The sequence below is a fragment of the Panthera leo genome, chromosome D2, assembly GCF_018350215.1.
Source record: "Panthera leo isolate Ple1 chromosome D2, P.leo_Ple1_pat1.1, whole genome shotgun sequence".
NCBI classification, from domain to species: Eukaryota; Metazoa; Chordata; class Mammalia; order Carnivora; family Felidae; genus Panthera; species Panthera leo.
In genome coordinates, this window is record NC_056689.1 from 87,111,150 (window position 1) to 87,133,665 (window position 22,516).

At 48.3% G+C, this 22,516-nt stretch overlaps 1 protein-coding gene across 1 annotated transcript; it reads left to right on the plus strand.

Annotated features, from left to right (window-relative positions):
• Positions 1–1,351: 1,351 nt before the first annotated feature.
• Positions 1,352–2,277, plus strand: LOC122201634 (olfactory receptor 287-like). Its single transcript, XM_042907436.1, is given in 2 exon segments — positions 1,352–2,102; positions 2,105–2,277. Coding segments are annotated over 2 exon segments (924 nt in total).
• The last annotated feature ends 20,239 nt before the right edge of the window (positions 2,278–22,516 follow it).

Here is a 22,516-nt window from a genome sequence, read left to right on the forward strand (position 1 = left end):
TGCTGGGGTTGGCTTTTGCCCGAACGTTCACCACACAGCTGCATGGCTGCAAAAGGCGGGGGCTACAGCCCGACCAGGTGTCCTGTGGCTGTGGCTGGAGCTTGGTCACTTTGTTACCGATTGGCACTGTTGGGGGTAGCTTTGCTGACTGCACTGTGGGTCTGGGGAGGGGACGCAGCCAAGGGACCCCCAGCCCATCAGGAGCCAGGGTGACTGTTCCAGGGGCTGGTTCAGGTAGTGAGTGTGCACACACGTGTGAGCACAGGCCCATGCGTGTGTGTGTGTGTGTGGTGTGCACAGGTGTGAGATTCTGTGTGGGTGGTGTGTGCACCTGTGCATGGCAGGGGGTAGGAGGGGCGCAGGCAGAAAACTGCAGGGGTCGCTGTGACTCCTGAGTGCAGTCCTCCCGGGGTGGACCCAGGGTCTGGACACTGTCGGGGAGAAGCCTTGCTCTGGGCTCCATGCTTGTGCGGTCACTTCTTGCCTCTGCCCAGCTGCCCCCTCGGACACTCACTGGGTGCTGTGGGCCCAGAGCAGCCGGCTGGGCAGAGTCCAGCCCTGTTGAGAGGGGTTGGGGGTGGTGCCGAGCTCAGTTCCCATTAAACCCCCTCCTCACTGGTGCCGCAGCCCCTCACTCTCTCATGCAGGCAGCCACCCTCAGGTGCCCCCTCCCCTCCAGCAGGTTCCACCCCCCCCCCCCCAACAGTGCCACCTGCAGCTTCTTGCCAGGAGGGGGCGCTGGTGATGGAGCTGTTTGCAATTCCACACGTCAGGGCCTCCTGGCTGCCGGGTTCCCAGCTAACGAATAATCCAGGGTGACAGCCCCAGGCAAGGAGAGCAGGGTCCCCATGGGCTTCCTCTGACCGTTGTTGTGCTGGGTGTGTGTGGGGGGCTTTACTGGGCACAGAGGTAAGAATGTTTTCCTAGGAATCAATCTGGTTTGTCGGATGAAAATGCTAAAAATTAAGCCGAACGCAATTTCATTTGTGAAAACGTGACAATTCCTGTCCTTTCCCTGGCCTCTTGAGTCTAGAATAAGGACCCCTCCCACAAGGTGACAAGGAGTCTAGAATGAGGAGATGTTCCCCCTCCCTAGGTGGCAAGCAACTGATAACCTGGGTCCAGTCTCCTGAGCGGCTTCCCCCCAAGAGGGCGAGGTCCACGGTCATCCGTGGTCCACGGGCTCCCACAGGGACACCAGGCCTGGCTGGAACACTGGGATTAGAGACGAGGTGAGTGGACCCCAGGGAGAGGGGAACGGGCCGGGCCCCTCCGTTCCTAGGCCTCAGTGAGGGCTTGGGGTAGGAGGTCCCTCGTACTGGCGAGGGTGGTCCGTGTCCGGGCCGCCTTCATGGCCTGGGGCCGCAGCCAGAACCTCTCCACATTCGTCCTACTGGGCTTCCCGGGGCCACGGGGCCTGCAGACCTGGCTCTTCCTCCTCTTCCTGGTCGCGTATGTGCTCACGGTGGCCGGGAACCTGGCCATCATCTCCCTGGTCGGGGCGCACCGGCGCCTCCAGACGCCCATGTACTTCTTCCTCTGCAACCTCTCCTTCCTGGAGATCTGGTTCACCACGGCCTGTGTGCCCAAGGCCCTGGCCACGTTCGCCTCGCACAGTGGAGCCATCTCCTTGGCCGGCTGCGCGGCGCAGATGTACTTTGTCTTCTCGCTGGGCTGCACCGAGTACTTCCTGCTGGCCGCGATGGCTTACGACCGCTACCCGGCCATCTGCCTGCCGCTGCGCTACGGCAGCACCATGACGCCTGGGCTCTCCGCCCGCCTCGCTCTGGGCTCCTGGCTGTGCGGCTTCTCCGCCATCACCGTGCCCGCTGCCCTCATTGCTCGCCTCTCCTTCTGCCGCTCCCACGTCATCAACCACTTCTTCTGTGACATCGCGCCCTGGATCGTGCTGTCCTGCAGCGACACGCGGGGTGTGGAGCTGGCGGCCTTCGGCATTGCCTTCTGTGTCATCCTGGGCTCCTGCTTTGTCACGCTGCTCTCCTACGCCTACATCGTTGCCACCATCATCAGGATCCCCTCGGCCCGGGGCCGGCACAGAGCCTTCTCCACCTGCTCCTCCCATCTCACCGTGGTCCTCATCTGGTAGGCTCCACCATCTTCCTGCATGTGAGGACCTCGGTGGAGAGCTCGCTGGACCTGACCAAGGCCGTCACGGTGCTGAACACCGTTGTCACTCCCGTGCTGAACCCCTTCATATACACCCTGAGGAACAAGGACGTCAGGGAGGCTCTGCGGAGGTCGGTGCAGCGGAAGTGAACCCTCCGAGCCCACACAGTGGGACCGGGCCATCGGACTGCCCCGTCTGTGGGAGCCAGCGCTCAGCATCGCTCTCTGCACGGGCTGGAAACAGCATCCTGATGTCCCAGTGTGGGCGGGGGCTCTTGGGAGGCAGGGGGCTCGGGAAGGGTGCTTGACAGTGTGGGAGGGGCCCTCCCATCCCGGCCTCAGGGGGTCTCCGCCCCTGTCACAGGCTTGGGGGTGCCCCCGGGGTCCAGACACAGATTGTGGAAGCGAAATGAGGACACGGCGCCCGGGGAAGCACTATGTGCCCTGGCACATAGCCGCTGCCCACCAGTACTGGGCGCTGGACCAGCCCGTGAGCCCCCAGCCCGGTCTGGGTCCCGGGGCACTGAGAGCTGTCTTGTCAGTGAGGGGTGGGCTGTCTGCCCTTGGGTTTTTCCCCACTGCTAACACATGTGGCTTCCTGAGTCTGCCCTCATTGGTGGCACACAGACTCTCGTTTGGAGTCAGCGTGTGGGTTTGCCTCAGAGCACCCCCCTCAGGGCTCACCTCCTCCTGGGGTCTGCACTGTGGGACGCACCCGTGTCAAAGGGAGGGGGGCTCGGTTCGGCCTCTGAGTGGCTCAGTGGTGTGAGGTCCTCGGGGTCTGGGACCTCTGTGGGAGGCCTGGTCTGACGCGACAGCCCATCATTACATATTCTCAGAGCAGCAAGCGCAGGCTCCGAATCCAACCCTCTGCCGGCGTGACTTGGGCAAGTCACATAACGACTCTGTGTCTTTGTCTACGAATGGAGACTGCGCGTGCGCAATCCCATGGGGCCCTGATGAGTATGTGCGGAGCCCGTGTGTCCGGGGCCCGACGGGAGCAGGTGCTCGGGAGGTGCTGCTGGTGGCACCCATACTCAGCAGGCCAAGGGACGCCACGTCCAGGGTGTTTATCCTCTGCAGTGACCCTGTGCCCACAGTACCGGTAAGCACCTGCCCAGGGGGTTGAGGAGACATCTCCCAACAGTGGGAAGGTGGGGTTCCCAGACGCCCCGTGGGCCCAGGGCCAGAGTAAAAGTATACTGCCTCTCTCCGACTCGTCCACTCGGTCATCTGTAGCTAATGATGCTCGTGAAGCCTGTGCTTTTGTGACGTTATCTCCGAATCATGAATTAAAGCGGGTCTGCATGTAACCGGCTCATGCCTTTGCTAGAGGGGTGTGGTCAGTTAGAACACTTCACGTCAGCATGGTGTGTCCACAGCCGCGGAACCCGGGTGGGAGACCGGCCGGGGCAGGGCAGGGAGGGGGGCCAAGGTCCTGTGACTTCATTGCTGTGGCATCGGAGGCCCAGAGAGGCTGACCGACCCCCTCAATGCCACACGGAAGGGTCAGCACAGCCAGAAACCACTTCAGTGGGCCAGCCGCTTGCTTGGAGGGGATCTCGTTCTCTTGCTCTCTCATCGAGGCCTCACTGTCGATGCTTCTCCCCGGAGGCAGAGGCTGTTTCGATGGATGAACTTCAAGAGCACCAGTCGGGGCAGGGGATCCACCAAGGCTCCTCCACGCCCCACCCTACCTCCGTGCCCCACCGCCCCCACCCACACGTCCCCCCCCCGGTCCCTCCCCTCTGGTCCCATGTCCTCAGCCAGTCAACCTCCAGAGGGTCCTCGGCTCGGGCAACTGGACTCTGGCCCTTGCTTGTCCCTCACCCGCCCCGGGTAGCGCTCCAGGCGGATGCCCTGGTCGGCGTGGCCCTGGGTGTGGCCGCAGGCAGAGGTCCTTGCCCATGTAGGCTTGACCTTATCAAGCCACCAGCAAATGCTTCTTGTCCCTGCCCCTGTCAAGGGTTTCCCTGGGCTAAAGACCCAGAGCAGGGGCGGCACAGCTCCCCTCCTTCTGGAGACACAGTGCGCTCCGTCCGCACCTGCTTTGCTGGGCCCCAGAGCAGGTCTGGGACGGCCCTCCGCCCCTCCGGGCCGTGGGTGCCACGGCCTCGGATCCCCAGTCGCGGGGGCACCTCTCCTCCTGGCGCGGGGGGCACCCTCCTCCTGGCTCAGAGCCACTCTGGGGGCCCCCTCATTGGGAACGCGCCAATCCTTTGGCGTCCCCTCTCTGGATTAGGAATTAGGCGGTTTCCGGAGGCCTGAAGGGAATGCTGTGTTCCATTATCGGCCGGTGTGAGGGCCGGGCTGCAGGCCTGAGGTCGGGCCTGGTGGGCTTGGTGGGTACGAAGCGCTTCCGGCGGTTCCCCGGGGAAGAGGGGTGCAGGGCGTCCTGGGGACCAGGGAGGGGGCTCCAGCTGGGGCTTCTCCGTCCAACTTCTGACCTCCCCAAGCCTCGGCTTTCTCATGGCAAATGGGGTGATGCTCACGGTGAGGACCGCCAGCTGTCGGGGGTGGGGGTTCATACCCGCAAGGTGCCCTATGCGTTTATCACTGAAGGGTTTTTGTGCAGTTTTTGTGACCCAACGAGTCACGCGAGGACAAGGCCACCTCAGTGACCTGGTGCTGGACACACCTTCCTCAGGGGAGTTTGGGTTTCAAAACCGGGGTCCAGCAGGAGGGGGGCAGGGGTCAGGGAGCAACATTAGAGCAGCTCAGGGAACAGTTTGAACCTGAAGCTCTTTGAAATGCGGGTGCTGCGGTGTAAGCCAGGGTCCCCGCCCTGCTCACACTCACCCGGGCCCGCTGTCAGCACAACAGGGTGCCCCGGACAGAAGCCCCGCCCTCTGGGCCCGGCCGGTCTTGGCTCTGAGGGTCTCAGGGTCCTCAGTAAGTCAGTGAAGGAGAACCAGCTTTTAACATTTCCTGCTTTTTAATCCTTTCCTTTCTTCTTACGGGAAAAGTTTTTTTTTTTTTTTTTAATGATTTTTAAGATAATAGACTTTAAGGGCACTTTTAGGTTTACAGAAAAATCGACCAGGGATGTAGAGCTCCCATATACCCCTCCCTCAGTTTTTCCTTATTAGCATCTTGCATTAGTGTTGAGTACGTTCATTACAATTGATGAACCAATATTAACACATTATTATTAACTAAAGTCCATAATTTACATCAGGGCTCACTCTGAGTGTTATACGTTCTATGGGTTTTGGCAAACGCACCTGTAATGTGTCCGCCATTACAGAATCGCACGGAGCAGTTTTACTGCCTAAAATCCTGTGTGCCACGTGTTCGTCCTCCCTCCCTCCTTCTTGAACCCCTGGCAAGCTCCGATCTTTTTATTTTCGCTATAGTTTTATGTCATATAAGTGGAATTGTGCAGGATGGAGCCTTTCCAGATTGACCTCTTTCCCTAAGCAATATGCATATGTTTCCTCCATCTCCTTTTGTGAGTCGATAGCCTATTTCTTTTTTATTACGGAATAGCATTCCATTGTCTGGATGGACCACAGTTTACTTATTCTCATCTATTCAAGAACATGTTGGCTGCTTCCAGATTTCGGCAATTATGAATGAAGCTGCTATAAACATCTAGATGTAGGTTTTTGTTAGATGTGTTTTCAAATTACTTGGGTACATACCTAGGAGTGTGATTGCTGGATAGTATGGTAAGGCCATGTTTTAAGTTTTGTAAGAAACTGGCCAACTGTTTTCCAAAGTGGCTGTACCGTTTTGTATTCCTTCCAACAATGAACTAGAGTTTCTGCTGCTCTGCATCTTTGCCAGCATTAGTGTTCTCAGTGTTTTGGATGTTAGTCTTTCTACCGGTGTATAGTGGTATCTCATGGTTGTTAATTTGCAATCCTTAATAAGCATCTTTGCATATATTTATTTTCCATCTGTGTATCTTCTTTGGTGGGGTGTCTGCTCATATCTCTTGCTCATTTTTAAATTGGGTTGTCTGTTTTCTTATTGTTGAATTTTAAGTGTTCTTTGTGCATTGTGCATTTTGGATACAAGTCTTTTATCCAATGGATGTCTTTCACAGAGCAGAAGTTTTAATCTTAATGAAGTCCCACTTATCAACTTTTTCTTTCATGGTTTGTGTTTTTGGTGTTATACCTTAATAAGTCATCACCAAACCCCAGATCACCTCAATTTTCTCTTATGTTACCTTCTGGAAGTTCTATAGTTTTGCATTTTACATTGAGTTCTAGGATCTATTTTGAATTAAGTTTTTTGGTGCAAGGTGTAAGGTCACTGTCTACATTTTTTTTTTTTTTTTTTGCATGTGGATGTCCACTTGTTCCAGCACCATTTGTTGAAGAGACTGTCCTTTCGCCATTGTATTGTCTTTGCTCCTTTGTCAATGATTAGTTGCCTGTACTTACAGGAGTCTGTTCTGTTTCAGTGATTGATTAGTCTGTTCTCTCACCAATACTGTGCTGATTACTTCAGCTTCACAGAAGTCTTGAGGTCGGATGGTGTCCGTCATCTGACTTGGTCTTTCTTCAGTATTGTGATGGCTACACTTTAGAATCAGTTGTTGATGCCTACAAATTAACTTGCTGGGATTTTGGTTGGACTACATTGAATTTATAACTAAAATTGGGATGAATTGGCATCTTGACAATATTGAGTCTTCCTATGCATCAGCATGGAATATCTTTCCATTTATTTAGATTTTCTTTGATTTCTCTCATTGGAGCTTTATAGTTTTCCTCATATAGATCTTATATGTATTTTGTTATATGTATGTGTTATATGATTTATAACTAAGTATTTCATTTTTGCCAATGGAAATGCTATTGTGTCTTACATTTCAAATTCTATTTGTTTATTGCTGATATATAAGTAATATATAAAAGAAACTGAATTGTATATTGAATTTGTATTTTGCAACTTTGTTGTAATTACTGTTTAATTACAAGAGTTTTTTGTCATTTTTTGGATGGGATTTTCTACAAAGACAATCATGTCATCCTAGAAAAATTTTCTTTCTTCCCTCCCAATCTCTATACTTTTATTTCCTTTTCTTATCTTATCACATTAGCTTAGTCTTTCAGTATGATGCTGAATTTAAGTAGTGAGATGGGACATACTTGCCTTTTTTCCAGTTTCAGGAGGGGAAATATCTAGTTTCTCATCATTAAGCATGGCGTTAGCTGTAGTTTTTTTTGTAGGAAAATTGAGGAAATTCCCTTCCATTCCTAGTTTGCTGAGTTTTCATCATGAATGGATATTGGATTTTTTCAAATGCATTTTCTGCATCCATTTATATGATCATACGACTTTTTGTCTTTAGCCTTTGGATGTGATGGATTACGTTAATTGGTTTTTAGAGGTTCCATCTTGCATACCTGGAATAAATCCCACTTGATTGTGGTGTATAGTTTTTTTTAAAAGAGAAATTGTTGGATTTGATTTACTAATATTTTTTGAGGATTTGTATACCTATGTTCATGACCTGTATTCCATAGTTTTTCTTTCCTGTAATGTCTTTGTCTGGTTTTGTTACTAGGGTAATGCTGCCTTTATAGAATGAGTTATGAAGTTTTCCCTCTGCTTTTAGTTTCTGGAAGAGCTTGTAGAGAACTGGAATCATTTCCTTCTTAAGTGTTTGGTAGAACTTATCAGTGAAACCATCTGGGTCTGGGGCTTTTTCTTCTTGAAGATTATTAATTATTGATTCAATTTCTTTAATAGATATATGAACATTTTTAAGGGGACAAATAACCTTCCTTTTTCTCCTTATTAGTAAAGCATATATGCTCATTGTAAGGGTGGTTAAGAAATGACCATATCCATGGTTTCGTATAGGTTGTTTAAAATGCTTTTCTAAGTATATCCTCACTTTTATAAAAATATGATCACAGGACACCAAAGTTTGCAACCGAAATTTCCGTTTAATATATATATGACTATATATTTTCATATCAACAAATAACAGTTCTAAGTCTTATTTTTAATTAGCAGTTATCATCCAAGTAAATGATATACCATAATTTATTTCACCAGCTTCCTACTAATTGGCATTTAGAGGATCTCCATGTTTTTCCTTTATAGATCACCCTGCAAATAACGTGCCCGAATGAGCCTCTTTGCACCCATGCTTGATTCCTTGCCAAATTACTGCCTTGCATCAAAAGGCTGTGTCAGTTTACACCCCACAGTGTGAGCGGGTCTGTCTCCTGTGCTGTGCTATTGACCCAGTGAATGTGAACAACAAAAATCCCTTACATGTGGTCTGGTCACTACATTTTATAGATCACATCATCTCATTTCATGCCCATGGCTTCCTTGAAAAGTAGACCAGGTAAGGTTTTATCATCTTGTTTTCCACACAAGGTAAGACCAGGCAGAGGTCACCACAGCCAGCCAGTCTGCAAAGCTGTACCCAGACCTTCACCCTCAGACTTCATCACCTAGCTCACTACTCCTCCCTCCTCTAGAAAACAAACAAATTTAGTTAAAAGTTCTAGAAACCTATCCTCTCTCATCACCTTAGTCACACTAATATGTACAAACATTGTGGTGTGGTTGTTCTGGGTCCTGGTTCCTCTCTGTGACCTGTGTTTCCTTATCTCTCTGTGTTCTTGATGTGCTGTCCCCACTCTCAGGAGCACCCTTTCCTCTTGTGCTGGCTCCATATTCTTTAGGCCTCAGCTCTTGGGTTGCCTCCCTCATCCTGTGCTCCCAGGAGCCCCATGTCCATTCCTTGGGCACCTGAGGCAACCAAAAGCCTCAGGGTCAGCTGCCCCTTAACACATCAGGGTTACTCATGCTCATGGCATGCCGTCTGCCTCTGGGCTACCCTAAAGGTTGGCCTGTGGCTGTAGAACTCCACTGGTTTTTGAGGAAAGCCCCACCCAAATGCAACTTGGGTGACCCAGATCTTGAGCTGGACTTTTTGCCTTGTGGACTTGGCTATGTCTGGATTTGGTTTTTCTTTCAACCATCTGGTCATGGTGGCCATTTCTGAGCCTGTGATTAAGGTGCACTCTCTCCTAAAGCTGTTCAGGTGACTCCTGACTCCATCCTAAGCCACCTTTTCCTGGCAAAAGGATGTTGTAGTGTTTATCTGTCAGTGTTGATTCCCCCTACACTGTAAGCTCCTTGAGAACAGAGGCCAGTGGCTATTATCTGTGTCCCTACCATTAGCACTGTCATCTGCTCACTCACCAGTCCAATCACCCACCTACTATCCATCCGTCTACCCACCATCTATCTACCCACCATTTTTCTACATACCTACCATCCACCCATCCATCCACCCACTAATCCAGCCAGCCATCTGCCTACCATCCATTCACCCATCTATTCATACATCTGTTGACCCACCCAAGCCCTCCTTTTCTTCCAACTTTTTGATTCCTTCCCTTTCCCCTCCCCCCTTTCCTCTTCCACAGAGGGAAGGAATGTCTCCAAGGTGTTTGAGGAGCAGCTACGGAGCCTATGTGTCTAGAGTGAGGTGATAGAAGAGTGTAGTAAGAGAAGGTGATATCAGGAATGGAGGGGATCCAGGTTATGCAGAACCTTGCAGGTCCTGATGAGGACCTTAACTGTGCTCTGAATGAGCTGGGAGCTCTTAGGGGTTTGAGTAGAGGAGTGATGAGATTTTGAATATGTAGAAGAGACACTGTAGTGTGGAAACAGGGAGTGCCGTTGGGAGGCCATTGCAATAATCCAAGTGAGAGGTGGTGGTGATGGCAACGGTGGAAGAAGAAGCCACTGGGGTCTAGATATATTCTCAGAGTAGATCCAATACAACTGCTGTTGGGATGTGAGGGAAAAAGAAGGGCCAAGAGTGACTCAGGGTTTTGGCCTGAGCAACTAGAAGGATAGAGTCCATCAGTAGAGGTGGAAAAAGCTGTGGATAGAGCAATTTTGGAGGGAATTTCAAGGGCTCTACTTTGGACACATCAAGTCTGTGAGATGAGGAGATGTCTGAGTGGAGATGGTCAGTGAGTAGCTGGACACAGGTCTGGACCTCCGGGGAGAGCCTGGACAGTGGTACTTATATGAGAATGTTGCAGCAGAAGTCACAAGACTGGGTGAGACCCCAGAGGAGGGGCTGAGGAGAGAAAAGAGAAGTTGGATGATGAGCCTGAGCTCTTCTGATGCTAAGAGATCAAGAGCGTGATGGCACCAGCCCAGGGAACCGGGAAGAGCAGGCACGAGGGAGGCAGAGAGCCAGGTGCTACTGATAGTGCCTTCCCACCTTCATCTGGACCTTTGGCTTCACTGTGGGAGAGGCCACATGGCTGTGACAGAGTAATTTGGGTGAGGTGGTGGGGACAGAGGCTTGGGAGAGGGTGAGCAGAGAGTACACACTGATACTCCATCAAGGAGCCAGGAGGTGGCAACAGCTGAAGGAGGAAGTGAGGTGAACCTATGGGGACAGCATCACATTTGATGGAAAATGCCTGGTATTGTGGAACAAGAGAAGGTAAATTCTGGAGTGACCTCACATCAGGTGAGAGTGGCCATCAGAAGAGGTGCTTTGTGGGGCATCCTGGATCACTCAAGCCCTAGGTTGAAGGTGAGAATTTTGAGGCTTTGGGGCTATTTCAGTAATTCTTTGAAGACCAGGGGGCAATGTGGGGCCTGTCTACCCTGGATCTGTAGACATAGAGTTCCTGTGCTCACCCTCAAGAGGAACTTAGAATGAACAGCTTGGCTGGAACTGAGTTTGGAGCTTGGCTGCAGCTTCCTCCCCAGGAGGATGCTGTCCAGGAGATGCCAGCTCCTCGTAGGCAGCAAGGGCCCTGGGCACCCTGAGTCTGTGACACTTCTGTGCCTCCTGGGCTGTTCTCCAACACAGCACAGCTCATGCTGAGCTGGGGCTGTCTGCCCGGCCTCTGCCCCCTGCCTGACCTGCTTCACCCAAGGGGGTGTGTTTTAGCTTGAGCCCTGTTTCTGAGAAAAAGTTTGTGTTCTTCAGGCAATTGGGGACTCCTTAATAAACCTCTTGGTACCCAATCAAAGTTTACAGTTCCAGCCGACTTTGATGGGAGAAGTTTTAACAGCTGGGAGACCAAAGTACTGTCTTCCCAGGGGCATCATTAAAAAGAAGGTGGGTGGGCTGCCGGAGGCTGAGCAGCCAATGGGGGGACATGACTTCTCAGGCCCCAGCTGATGACAAGTTGGGTGGTTCTGGCTTGTTAGGCACAGGGAGATGTGGGACCTGGGACTCTAGGGCATCATCATGAGCGTGATGAAGTCTATCCCAGTTAGTAACGACACCAAATTCACTCAGAGGAGTTCGGCTCAGAGGAGGCAATTAGTTTTAAACAATTATGTTGTTGGACACAGCCTCCAGAGAGTGGGGTGGCTGCAGCAGGAGGCAGAGCCAGGAGAGGGGGCGCTGTGGGAGATGAGGTGTGTTGACTGCTTCCCGGCCTCAGCAGACGTTGGATTCCCCGGTTTGCGTGGAATTTTCCTGCAAGGACCCTGGCTGCCACACTCAGTTGGGACAGGGTCTGCGGGCTGCCCCAGAGCATCATGCAGTGTGGCTGTGACCTTAAACACCAGCAGGCTGCACATCATGGCAGGTCTCCAACACTTCCCCACCTGCACCCAGAACACAGTCACGCCAGGCAAAGGGGGGCTTGTTCACCCCTTTTGATTTCTAGTAAGCTATGTAAGTATGTGGCAAACAAAACTTTGACAGTCCTTTGCACTTACTATTTATTTATTTATTTATTTATTTATATCGGGGTCTGATTGACAGGTAACATTATATTAGTTTTAGGCATACAACATCATGATTTGATATTTGTGCATACTGAGAAATGATCACCACAAGTTTAGTTAACATCCATCACCACACATAGTAACAACTTTTTTTCTTGTGATGAGAACTTTTAACATCCACTCTCTCAGCAGCTTTAAAAAATACAACACAGTGTGACCCAATGTAGTCACCGTGTTGTGCACTAGATCCAGTGTGCAAACTCTTTATTGAATCATAAAATGCATAAAGAAAAGTGCCCAAACCTTAGGTGTATAATTTGATGAGTTATTTGAAATATTTGAAATATCTGAAAGAGACAGCGCATGTGAACAGGGGAGGGGCAGAGAGAGAGGGAGAGAGAGGAATTCCCAAGCAGGCTCCAGGGCTTGAACCCACACTGTGAGATCATGATCTGAGCTGAAGTCAAGAGCCAGACACTTAACTGACTGAGCTACCCAGAGACCCTTGATGAATTCTTAGAAACAGCACACACGTATTAAACCAGCACCCTGATGAGAGCCAGATAGACCCCATGGCCCCCAAACGTAACCATGATCTTAACCACCTACCACCACAGATTAGTTTTGCCTGTTTTTGTCTTTAAGCGAAACCACATGATGTGCTCTTGTGTATGTGGCATTTTCCCTCAACATCATGGAAGGATGACTCTCTCAGGAGTCGTGTGCAGCTGAAATTCATTCCCATTGCACGAACAGATCACGATCCACCACTCAACTGTTGATGGACATTTAGGTTGTTTCTGTCTTTTGTTTATTATAAGTAGTTCTGTTCTTTCAGGGAGAATATGCATGCATTCCTTTTCTTTTTTTTTTTAATGTTTATTTCTGAGAGAGAGAGGCAGAGATGCAGAGAGGTGGGGGGTGTGGACAGAGGATCTGAAGTGCGCTCTGCGCTGACAGCAGAGAGTCTGACATGGGTCTTGAACTTGCAAACTTTGAGATCATGACCTGAGCTGACGTTGGATGCTTAACTGACTGAACCACCCAGGTGCTCCCTTTGGGCACATATACAAGAATGGAATCGCTGGGTCATAGGTCTGTGTCTGTTCAGCTTTAGCAGATGAGCAGTCTTTCTGAATGATTGCTGCACCGTCCAGTCCCTTAGGGGGTGTAAGAGCACTCTCTGTCCTCATCAGCACTTAGTACTGTCTGTCTGCATTTTAGCCATCCTGGAGGATGTGTCACATTGTGGTTTCAACTTACATTTCCTGATGACTATGAAGTTGGGCGTTTCTTCATGCTCATTTGCCACTGGGATATGAGTCAGATCTCTCTTGATCTTGGATTTGAGAGCAGGACGGGGCTTCTGTGGGAACCCGTTTATCCCCACTGACCAGCAGGGCTGCATTGCACCATGCTGTGTTTCCTTGGAGATGGTGGGCCAGGTCAACCTCTTCGTCCCAGCACATCTCCCAAAACCTTTCTGTTTGAAATGCATGTGGTTGGCTAACAAGCTCCTCTTAAATATGAAGAAATGTTGGATGGGGCCACAGAGTTGCTGTGAGCTTCTCTGGGCCACACATCAGGCATTACTCGTCACTCGAGGCAGCACAGCCTCGGCCAGGAGCCGGGATGGGCCCTGCTCCCCGTCTCAGTGGCTCTGTGACCCTGTGCTCCATCTGTCAGCTGTCAGCGGCTCTGTCACCATGCCCATCTGCACAATGAGAGTGACTACCATGTCTGCACTGTGAGGACCTGGGTTCCCCCTCACCTGTCCTGTTGGCAGGACGAAGTGGGGCTAGAGTCTCACGTTGTTGAAGAGACTCATGGTTACATGGTGAGCACAGCGCGGACCCATGACCTGAGTCTCTGTCCACCTACTGTCCCCGACTTGAATGCAGTGACTCAGCCTGGCAGCTGTGAGCGGAGGGGCCACCCTGACAGCCCCCGGGGATACTGTCCACGATGATTTCTACTCTGAAGATGACTGAGTTGCTCTGAATGCAGTTCTTTATTTTTATTTACTTATTTATACTTTAATTTACGTCTGAGTTGGTTAGCATAGAGTGCTATAATGATTTCAGGAGTAGATTCCAGTGATTCATTCCCTACGTATAACACCCAGTGCTCATCCCAAGAAGTGTTTTCCTCAATGCCCCTTACCCATTTAGCCCACCCCCCTCCACAACCCCTCCAGCAACCCTCACTTTGTTCTCTGTACTTAAGAGTCTTTTATGTTTTGTACCCTTCCCTGTTTTTATATTATTTTTGTTTCCCTTCCCTTATGTTCATCTGTTTTGTCTCTTAAAGTCCTCATAGGAGTGAAGTCGTATGATTTTTGTCTTTTCTCTGACTGACTAATTTCACTTAGCATAATACCCTCCAGGTCCATCCACGTAGTTGCAAATGGCAAGATTTCATTCTTTTTGATTGCTGAGTAATACTCCATTGTGTGTGTGTGTGTGTGTGTGTGTGTGTGTGTATATATATATATATATATATATATATATATATACCACATTTTCTTTATCCATTCATCCTCGATGGACATTTGGGTTCTTTCTGTACTTTGGCTATTGTCAATAGTGCTGCTATAAACATGGGGGTGCGTGTGTCCCTTCGAAACAGCACATCTGTATCCTGTGGGTAAATGCCTAGTAGTGCAATTGCTGGGTCATAGGGTAGTTCTATTTTTAGTTTTTTGAGGAGCCTCCATACTGTTTTCCAGAGTGGCTGCACCAGCTTGCATTCCCACCAACAATACAAAAGGGATCCTCTCTCTCCGCATCCTCGCCAACATCTGTTGTTGCCTGAGTTGTTAACATTAGCCATTCTGACAGGTGTGAGGTGGTATCTCATTGTGGTTTTGATTTGTATTCCCCTTTGATGAGTGATGTTGAGCATTTTTTCTGGACACAATTCTTTAAGAAAATATTCCTGGGGCGCCTGGGTGGCTCAGTCGGTTAAGTGTCCAACTTTTGGTTTTGGGTCAAGTCATGATCTCATGGCTTTGTGGGATCGAGCCCCCTGTCGAGCTCTGTGCTGGCAGTGCAGAGCCTGCCTGGGATTCTCTCTCTCCCTCTCTTGCTGCCACTTCCCCACTTGTGCTGTCTCTGTCACTCTCAAAATAAATAAGTAAACTTAAAAAAATTAAAAACAAGAAAATATTCCTTTTGGTATAAAGCACCGTTTACTCTATGATTATTACATTAGTCGTTGTGATCACAATCATCACAGTTTCATTCCTGCTGAAGTGAATAGAATGTATGTACGTGGCTGTGTGCTGTGTGCCTCTGCTCACTGAGCAGCTGGTGAGCCCTGGCTTTGGGCCGGTGGGTCGTTGATGTGGCTCTGACCCCAGGTCACAGGTGTGCCCATCAGCTGGGGTCATGACAGGCAGTGGGGAAACCCTGCTTGTCCCCTGTTGCTTTGATGTTCATATTGCTACACTGTTCATATTAGGTGTAGGTCATCTGGTTGTACAGTGACTGGGTAATAAGGCACCTCAGGTCTTACCAGCTTACTTCGGAAAACAGCACGGCAATATCTTTATCCACTTACCATGTGACCCAGCAATTTCACTCGTAGGTGTTTACCCACGAGGACTGGAACTGGATGTACACACAGATGTTTATGAGTGTGTTTGTAGCAGCACTGTTCATGGTAGCCCCAAACTGAATGTGACCCAAGGTCCATCACCTGGATAAGCAGTGTGGGATAGTCACATTGTGGTATCCCACACAGCAACAATAGGTAGAGACGAAAAGCATTACACAGGACAGTGTACTGCATGCCTCACTCACGTGCTGTTCTAGGAGGGGCAAATCTGAGTGACGGGGAGCTGCTTAGACAGAGGAGACTGGTCTGCATTTTGATAGTATTGGTGGCCACACCATTTCATGCAGTTATCGTGACGCATCAGACTCTACACTTTACATGAGTGAATTTAATCATATGCAAATAACACCTGAATAAAAACCTCAGTGGCTTAAAATTGCATTGCAATCGCATCGAACAAAAGTCCTCTATTACCCCTCATGAGTCTACAGCTGCAGTTTTCCTGGCTTGGCTGTGTTCACTGAGGCGTGTGTGGGTAGCTGTGGGATGGCTGGGCTCTCTCATGGGCTTGGGGGATGCACTTGCTCTCCTCCAGTCCTGAAGCCATTTGTGACCCAGAACTTTGGAGCTGGATGATGGCAGGTGGTTGTTACGAGGATTTTCACTCTTCCTTTTGTTACCGTGGTGCATCACATTAATGGATATTTGTGCTTTGATCCATCCTTGAATCCCAAGGATAAATCCCTCTATCATGGTGTGTGAGCTATTTAATGTGCCACTGAGTTTGGTTTGATAGTATTTTGTTGAGGATTTTTCTATGTATGTTCATCAGGGATATTGGCCTGTGATTTTCTTTTCTTATAGTGTCTTTGTCTGGCATAAGTATCAGGGTAATCCTAAAATTTACACAAAATCACAAAAGACACCGAATAGCTAAAGCAATCATGAGAAAGAAGAACAAAGCTGGAGGCATCACACGTCCTGATTTCAAAAGCTACAGGGATTAAAACAGTGTGGTCCTGCCCAAATGCAGACATATAGGCCAACAGAACAAACCAGGGAATCCGGAAACAAGCTCAGGCCATGGAACTGATCTTCAGCAAGGTTCCAGGAACACACGTGGGTAAGGATAGCCTTCCAAATGTTTTTGGAAAATGAGACCCGCATGTAAAAGGATGAAATTGGACCCTGGTCTTACACATAAATAAGCTCAAAATGGAATAGAGATTCAAATACAGGACTTGAAACTGTAAAACCCCTAGAAGAAAACACAGGGGAGAACCTTCATGCCATCAGTCTTGACAGTGATTTCTTGGACATGACACCAAAAGCATAAGCAACAAAAAACAGAAGTAGATGAGTGGGGTGATGTCAAACAACAATCTTCTGAACAGCAAAGGAAAGAACTAAGAATGAAAAGATTGTCTGCATTTCCACATTCATTGCAACAGTAAAGACACAGAAACAACCTAGGTGTCCATCAACAGATGTGTGGATACACACACACACACACACACACATACATGCAAATATATAGACACATATACAAATACATCTGTGTATACACATAGACATACACACATAAAATATTCATATGCATATTCACACATACATGCAAATATAAACACACATATACACATATACATGCAAATAAACACACATACACACATGTACATGTACACACGCACGCACACACACATACACACATGCATACAAACATATACACACATAAAAACATACACACACATATACATGTATATGTGCACACATATGCACACATACACACAGACATAGATACACACATATACTCATATGCACACATGCACAGATGCACACACATGCATACATGTACATATACACATGTACACACACATAAACACACATATACACAATTCACATATATACACACATACACACGTATACACACATACATACAGTGGAATAGTATTCACCCTTAGAAAAGGACATCCTGCCATACACGACCTCATGGGTGAACCTGGAGGACATGCTAAACAGAACGACCCTACGACCCAGCAAGAGCACTGCTAGGAATTTACCCAATGGATACAGGAGTGCTGATGCACAGGGGCGCTTGTACCCCAATGTTTATAGTAGCACTTTCAACAATAGCCAAATCATGGAAAGAGCCTCAACGTCCACCAACTGACGAATGGATAAAGAAGATGTGGTTTATATACACAATGGAATACTACCTGGTGGTAAGAAAGAATGAAATCTGGCCATTTGTAGCAACGTGGAGGGACCTGGAGGGTATTATGCTAAGTGAAATAAGTCAGACAGAGAAAGACAGATATCATATGTTTTCACTCATATGTGGAATTTGAGAAACTTAACAGAAGACCGTGGGGGAAGGGAAAGGGAGGAAAAAGAGGAGGGAGGGAGGCAAATCATAAGAGACTCGAGCAATGAGAACAAACTGAGGGTTGATGGGGGGTGGGGGAGAGGGGAAAGGGGGTGATGGGCATTGAGGAGGGCACCTGTTGGGATGAGCCACTGGGTGTTGTATGGAAACCACTTTGACAATAAATTATATTAAAAAAAAATAAGCCAGACACAGAAGGCCAAATACTGCACCATTCCACTTCCATGAAGCACCTAGAAGAGTCCAATTCATTGAAACAGGGTGGAGTGGTGGTTGCCAGGAGCTGGCCAGGGGGACAGGAGCTTGTGGTTCAATGGGCACAGAGTCTCAGTTACACACTAAGTTCTAGAGATTTGCTGCATGGCACTGCTCACGTTGACAACACTGGGGCATGCACTTGAAAGTTTGAGAAAGGAGAAGGTTGTGGAGGCAGAGCCCAGGGTGGCCCCATGTCTCCTGCTGTATAATGCTTGAGAGTGAGTGGGACCTTTTTCCTTCTTCCAAAGCAAGTTCTTTTTTTTTTTAAGTTTATTTATTCATTTTGAGAGAGAGAGAGACACACAGAGAGAGAGAGAGACGGAGAGACAGAGATAGTGCAAGCGGGGGAAGGGCAGAGAGGGGGAGAGAGAGAGAGAGAGAGAGAGAAACCCAAGCAGGCTTCAAGCTGTCAGCACGGAGCCTGATGTGAGGCTCGAACTCATGAACCAAGAGATCATGACCTGAGCGGAAACCAAGAGGCAGATGCTTAACCGACTGAACCCCCCCAGGCACCCCCCCCCAAGCAAGTTCTTTATTGTCCAACCAATCATCAGTTTTTCAATGGGGCCTAGGGCTATACTTGGTACATTGTATTAGACACTGTAAATCACAGTGTCTGTCAATTTGAGGCATACAACCTAAACATTTCTCAGGAATTACTCCATGGTAAAAGTAAAATCTGGACTGGGGCGCCTGGGTGGCTCAGTTGGTTAAGTGTAGACTTAGGCTCAGGTCATGATCCTGCAATTCACGGGTTTGAGCCCCATGATGGGCTCTGTGCTGACAGCCGGGAGCCTGGAGCCTGCTTCAGATTCTGTGTCTCCCTCTGTCTCTCTGCCCCTCCCCAGCTCACACTGTCTCTCTCTCTCTCTCTCAAAAATAAACAAACAAATAAATAAACAAATCTGGACTTATTTGCCAGAATTACAATGAGAATTTTTAAAAGTCAACTTTTTAAAATGTTCATTTATTTTTGAGAGAGAGTTGAGGGCGGAAGGGGAGAGAGAAAGAGATCTGAAGCAGGATCTGTGTCATTAGCGCAGAGCCCAACATGGGGCTCAAACTCATGAACCATGAGACCATGACCTGAGCCGAAATCAAGAGTCAGACTCTCAACCGATTGAGCCACCCAGGTGTTCCTTAAAAGTCAACATTTTAGGGGGGCCTGGGTGGCTCAGTTGGTTAAGCAATCGACTCGATCTCAGCTCAGGTCATGATCTCGCAGTTTGTGAGTTCGAGCCCTTCATCGGGCCTGCACTGATGGCACGGAACCTGCTTGAGATTCTGTCTCTCCTTCTCTGCTATGCTTGTGCTCATTTTCTCGTTCTCTCTCAAAATAAATAAATAAACTAAAAAAAGTCCACATTTTATTTATTTATTTATGTATTTTTTAAATGTTTATTTATTTTTGAGAGAGAGAGAGACACACAGAGAGAGACAGAGCACAAGCAGGGGAAGGGCAGAGAGAGAGGGAGACACAGAATCTGAAGCAGCTCCAGGCTCTGAGCTGTCAGCACAGAGCCTGACACGGGGCTTGAACTTACGAACTGTGAGATCATGACCTGAGCTGAAGTCGGGCCCTTAACTGACTGAGCTGCCCAGGTGCCCCAAAAAGTCAACATTTTATTTATTTATTTATTTATTTATTTATTTATTTATTTATTTTTTTTCAACGTTTATTTTATTTTTGGGACAGAGAGAGACAGAGCATGAACGGGGAGGGACAGAGAGAGAGGGAGACACAGAATCGGAAACAGGCTCCAGGCTCTGAGCCATCAGCCCAGAGCCTGACGCGGGGCTCGAACTCACGGACCGTGAGATCGTGACCTGGCTGAAGTCGGACGCTTAACCGACTGCGCCACCCAGGCGCCCCAAAGTCAACATTTTAAAGAAAAACACTGCACCTCACATTTATCCTGGTGTGAAATTTCTTCCTAGTAATACAACTTCATTGTTATCAATAAATAAGTTCTACTTTTGTTAAAATTTGCCTCATTTTCCCCTTGTCTATAATTTGAATGAAGGCTTTTTGAAAAAAGGACTTTAGAAAGGTTAAGCAGTGGAAATACCTGGGTACAAATGTGGCCAACAGTTTTCTGGGCAAAAGGCCTCTAGTCTAACGAGTGAACCCAGTTCATCTCCAATTAGCTTTTATTAATATTTTGAGGACAACGTAAAGCACTTGAGAGTGGACAGCAACCAGCAGACATGCAAAGGGGGTGGGACATCACTCTGGTGATGACAGGTTACGTGGGACTCCCTCTGGGTCTGGCCCTGCTGGCCTCGAAGGAGCTGCATGGCCTCAGTGCCGACAGCAGCCAGAAAGAGAATGGGGACCTCAGTCCTGCAGGTGCGAGGAGATGAATTCTGCCAAGAACCTGAGGGAGCTTGGAAGTGGGTCCCACCCCAGTGGAGCCCCAACTGACATCTGACTGCAGTCTGGCGAGACCCTGAGCTGAGGGCCTGTGGAAACTATGAGGTAATAGTTGTGAGCTGCTAATCTGTGATAATTTGTTATCTAGCACTGGAAAACTAATATAGATGGTTAAGGGAAGGATGGTGGAATGTGAGGCTGAAGATAATGTTAGAATAAGCAATTACTGAAGAGGCTTTTAGGTATGGGCATGAGAGTCATCTGAGACTACTTAAATAGCACTTCTCCAGACTGCACAGGTGCTTTTGGCCACAGGCAGGTGACCCGGGGTGCAGAGGAGAAGCCCCTCCAGAGGCTGGTCCCCTAGAGCCACCCTCAGGAACTTTTCAGGCCTCTTCTGTAAGGCCTGGCCCAGCTGGTTCTGAATGTCTGCAGTAGTGGCAAATGTCCACCTTAGACAGTGACCCACTATCCTGAGTCCAGGATCCTAGGCTGGCAGGTTTTTCTAGCACTGAAGGCACTGTCTACTGATGTCCACAGAAGCTGCTGGAAAGTCAGCTTCCAGTTCCCTGGGACCATCTGCCCCTCCCCTGGCTGCTTCTAAGAGTTTCTCTCTGTCCTTGATGTCCTGTAATTTTGGTGTAATGTGTCTGGGCATCATTTATATTCATTCTGCTCAGCATTCATTGACCTTTATTGAATGTATAGATTTCTATTGCCCATCAGTTTTGGAATATTCTCAATCATGGTCTCTTCAAGTATTGCTCTATACCAGGGGCAAACCTTTTTTTTTTTTTTTCAAGTTTATTTATTTATATTGAGAGAGACCAAGAGAGCGTGAGCAGAGGAGGGGCAGAGAGAGAGGGAGAGAGAGAGATAATCCAATCAGGCTCTGAGCTGTCAGCACAGAGCCCGACGTGGGGTTCGAACCTATGGCACTGTGAGATCATGACCTGAGCCAAAATCAAAAGTCGGCCGCTCAGCCGACTGAGCCACCCAGGTGCCCCAAGACAAGCCTTTTCTGGAAAGGGTCAGAGAGTACATACAGTTGGCTGGCAGGTCTCACTCTTCCTGCCCACCCGTCCTGATGCTTCGCAGGCAACCACCAATCTGCATTCTGTCACCGTTGATCAGTTTGTGTTTTCTAGATTTTTATATATCACACTTTTCCCATTTGACATTATTACTTTGAGACCATCTATGTTGCCTGTGTCAATAGTTCATTCCTGTTTATTGCTGATAAATCCAGTATGTGGATGCACCGTGGATGCACCGTGATTTGTTTCTACACCTTCTCATGGAGCTTTGAGGTGTTTCTGGCTTGGGGCTATCACAAAGAAAGCTGTTATGAACATATAATTACAGGTCTTTGAAAGACATATGCTTTCATTTCTTGTGGGTAAATACCTAAGAGTGTGATGGGGGCCATAGGGTGGGTGTGTGTTTAATGTTTCAGGAAGCTCCACTTCGTTTTCCAAAGTGGTTATGTCATTACATTCCAACCAAGACTAGCGATCTGAAAATATCTTCTCTCAGACTATGGCTTGTATTTTCATTATTTTAACTGTGTCTTTGAAGACCATAAACAAATTTTAAAAAATCTTTATTTATTTTTGAGAGAGAGAAAGACCACGAGTTGGGGGAGGGGCAGAGAGAAGGAGACACAGAATCTGAAGCAGGCTCCAGGCTCTGAGCTGTCAGCACAGAGCCTGACACAGGGCTTGAACCCATGAAATATGAGTTCATGACCTGAGTCAAAGTCAGGTGCTCAACCGACTGAACCACCCAGGCACCCCCCACCCCCATTAAGATTTAAATTTTGTTGAAGTCCACTTGATGATTTTTTTTCTTTTATGGACTTTGGTTTGCTTTTATGTCTAAGAAATTTTTGCCCAACCCAAGGTAAAAAAGATTTCCTCAAATGTTTTCTTCTAGGAGGTTTAGGTTATATTTAGGTCTATGAGTTTATTAGTATATATGGTGTGAGGTATGGATCAAAGCCTGCTTTGGGGAATAAGATATACCTGAATTTTCCAGTATTATTTGTTGAAAGGACTATTATTTTTCCACTGAATTGCCTTTGCATCTTTGTCAAAAATAAGTTGTCTTTCTCCCTG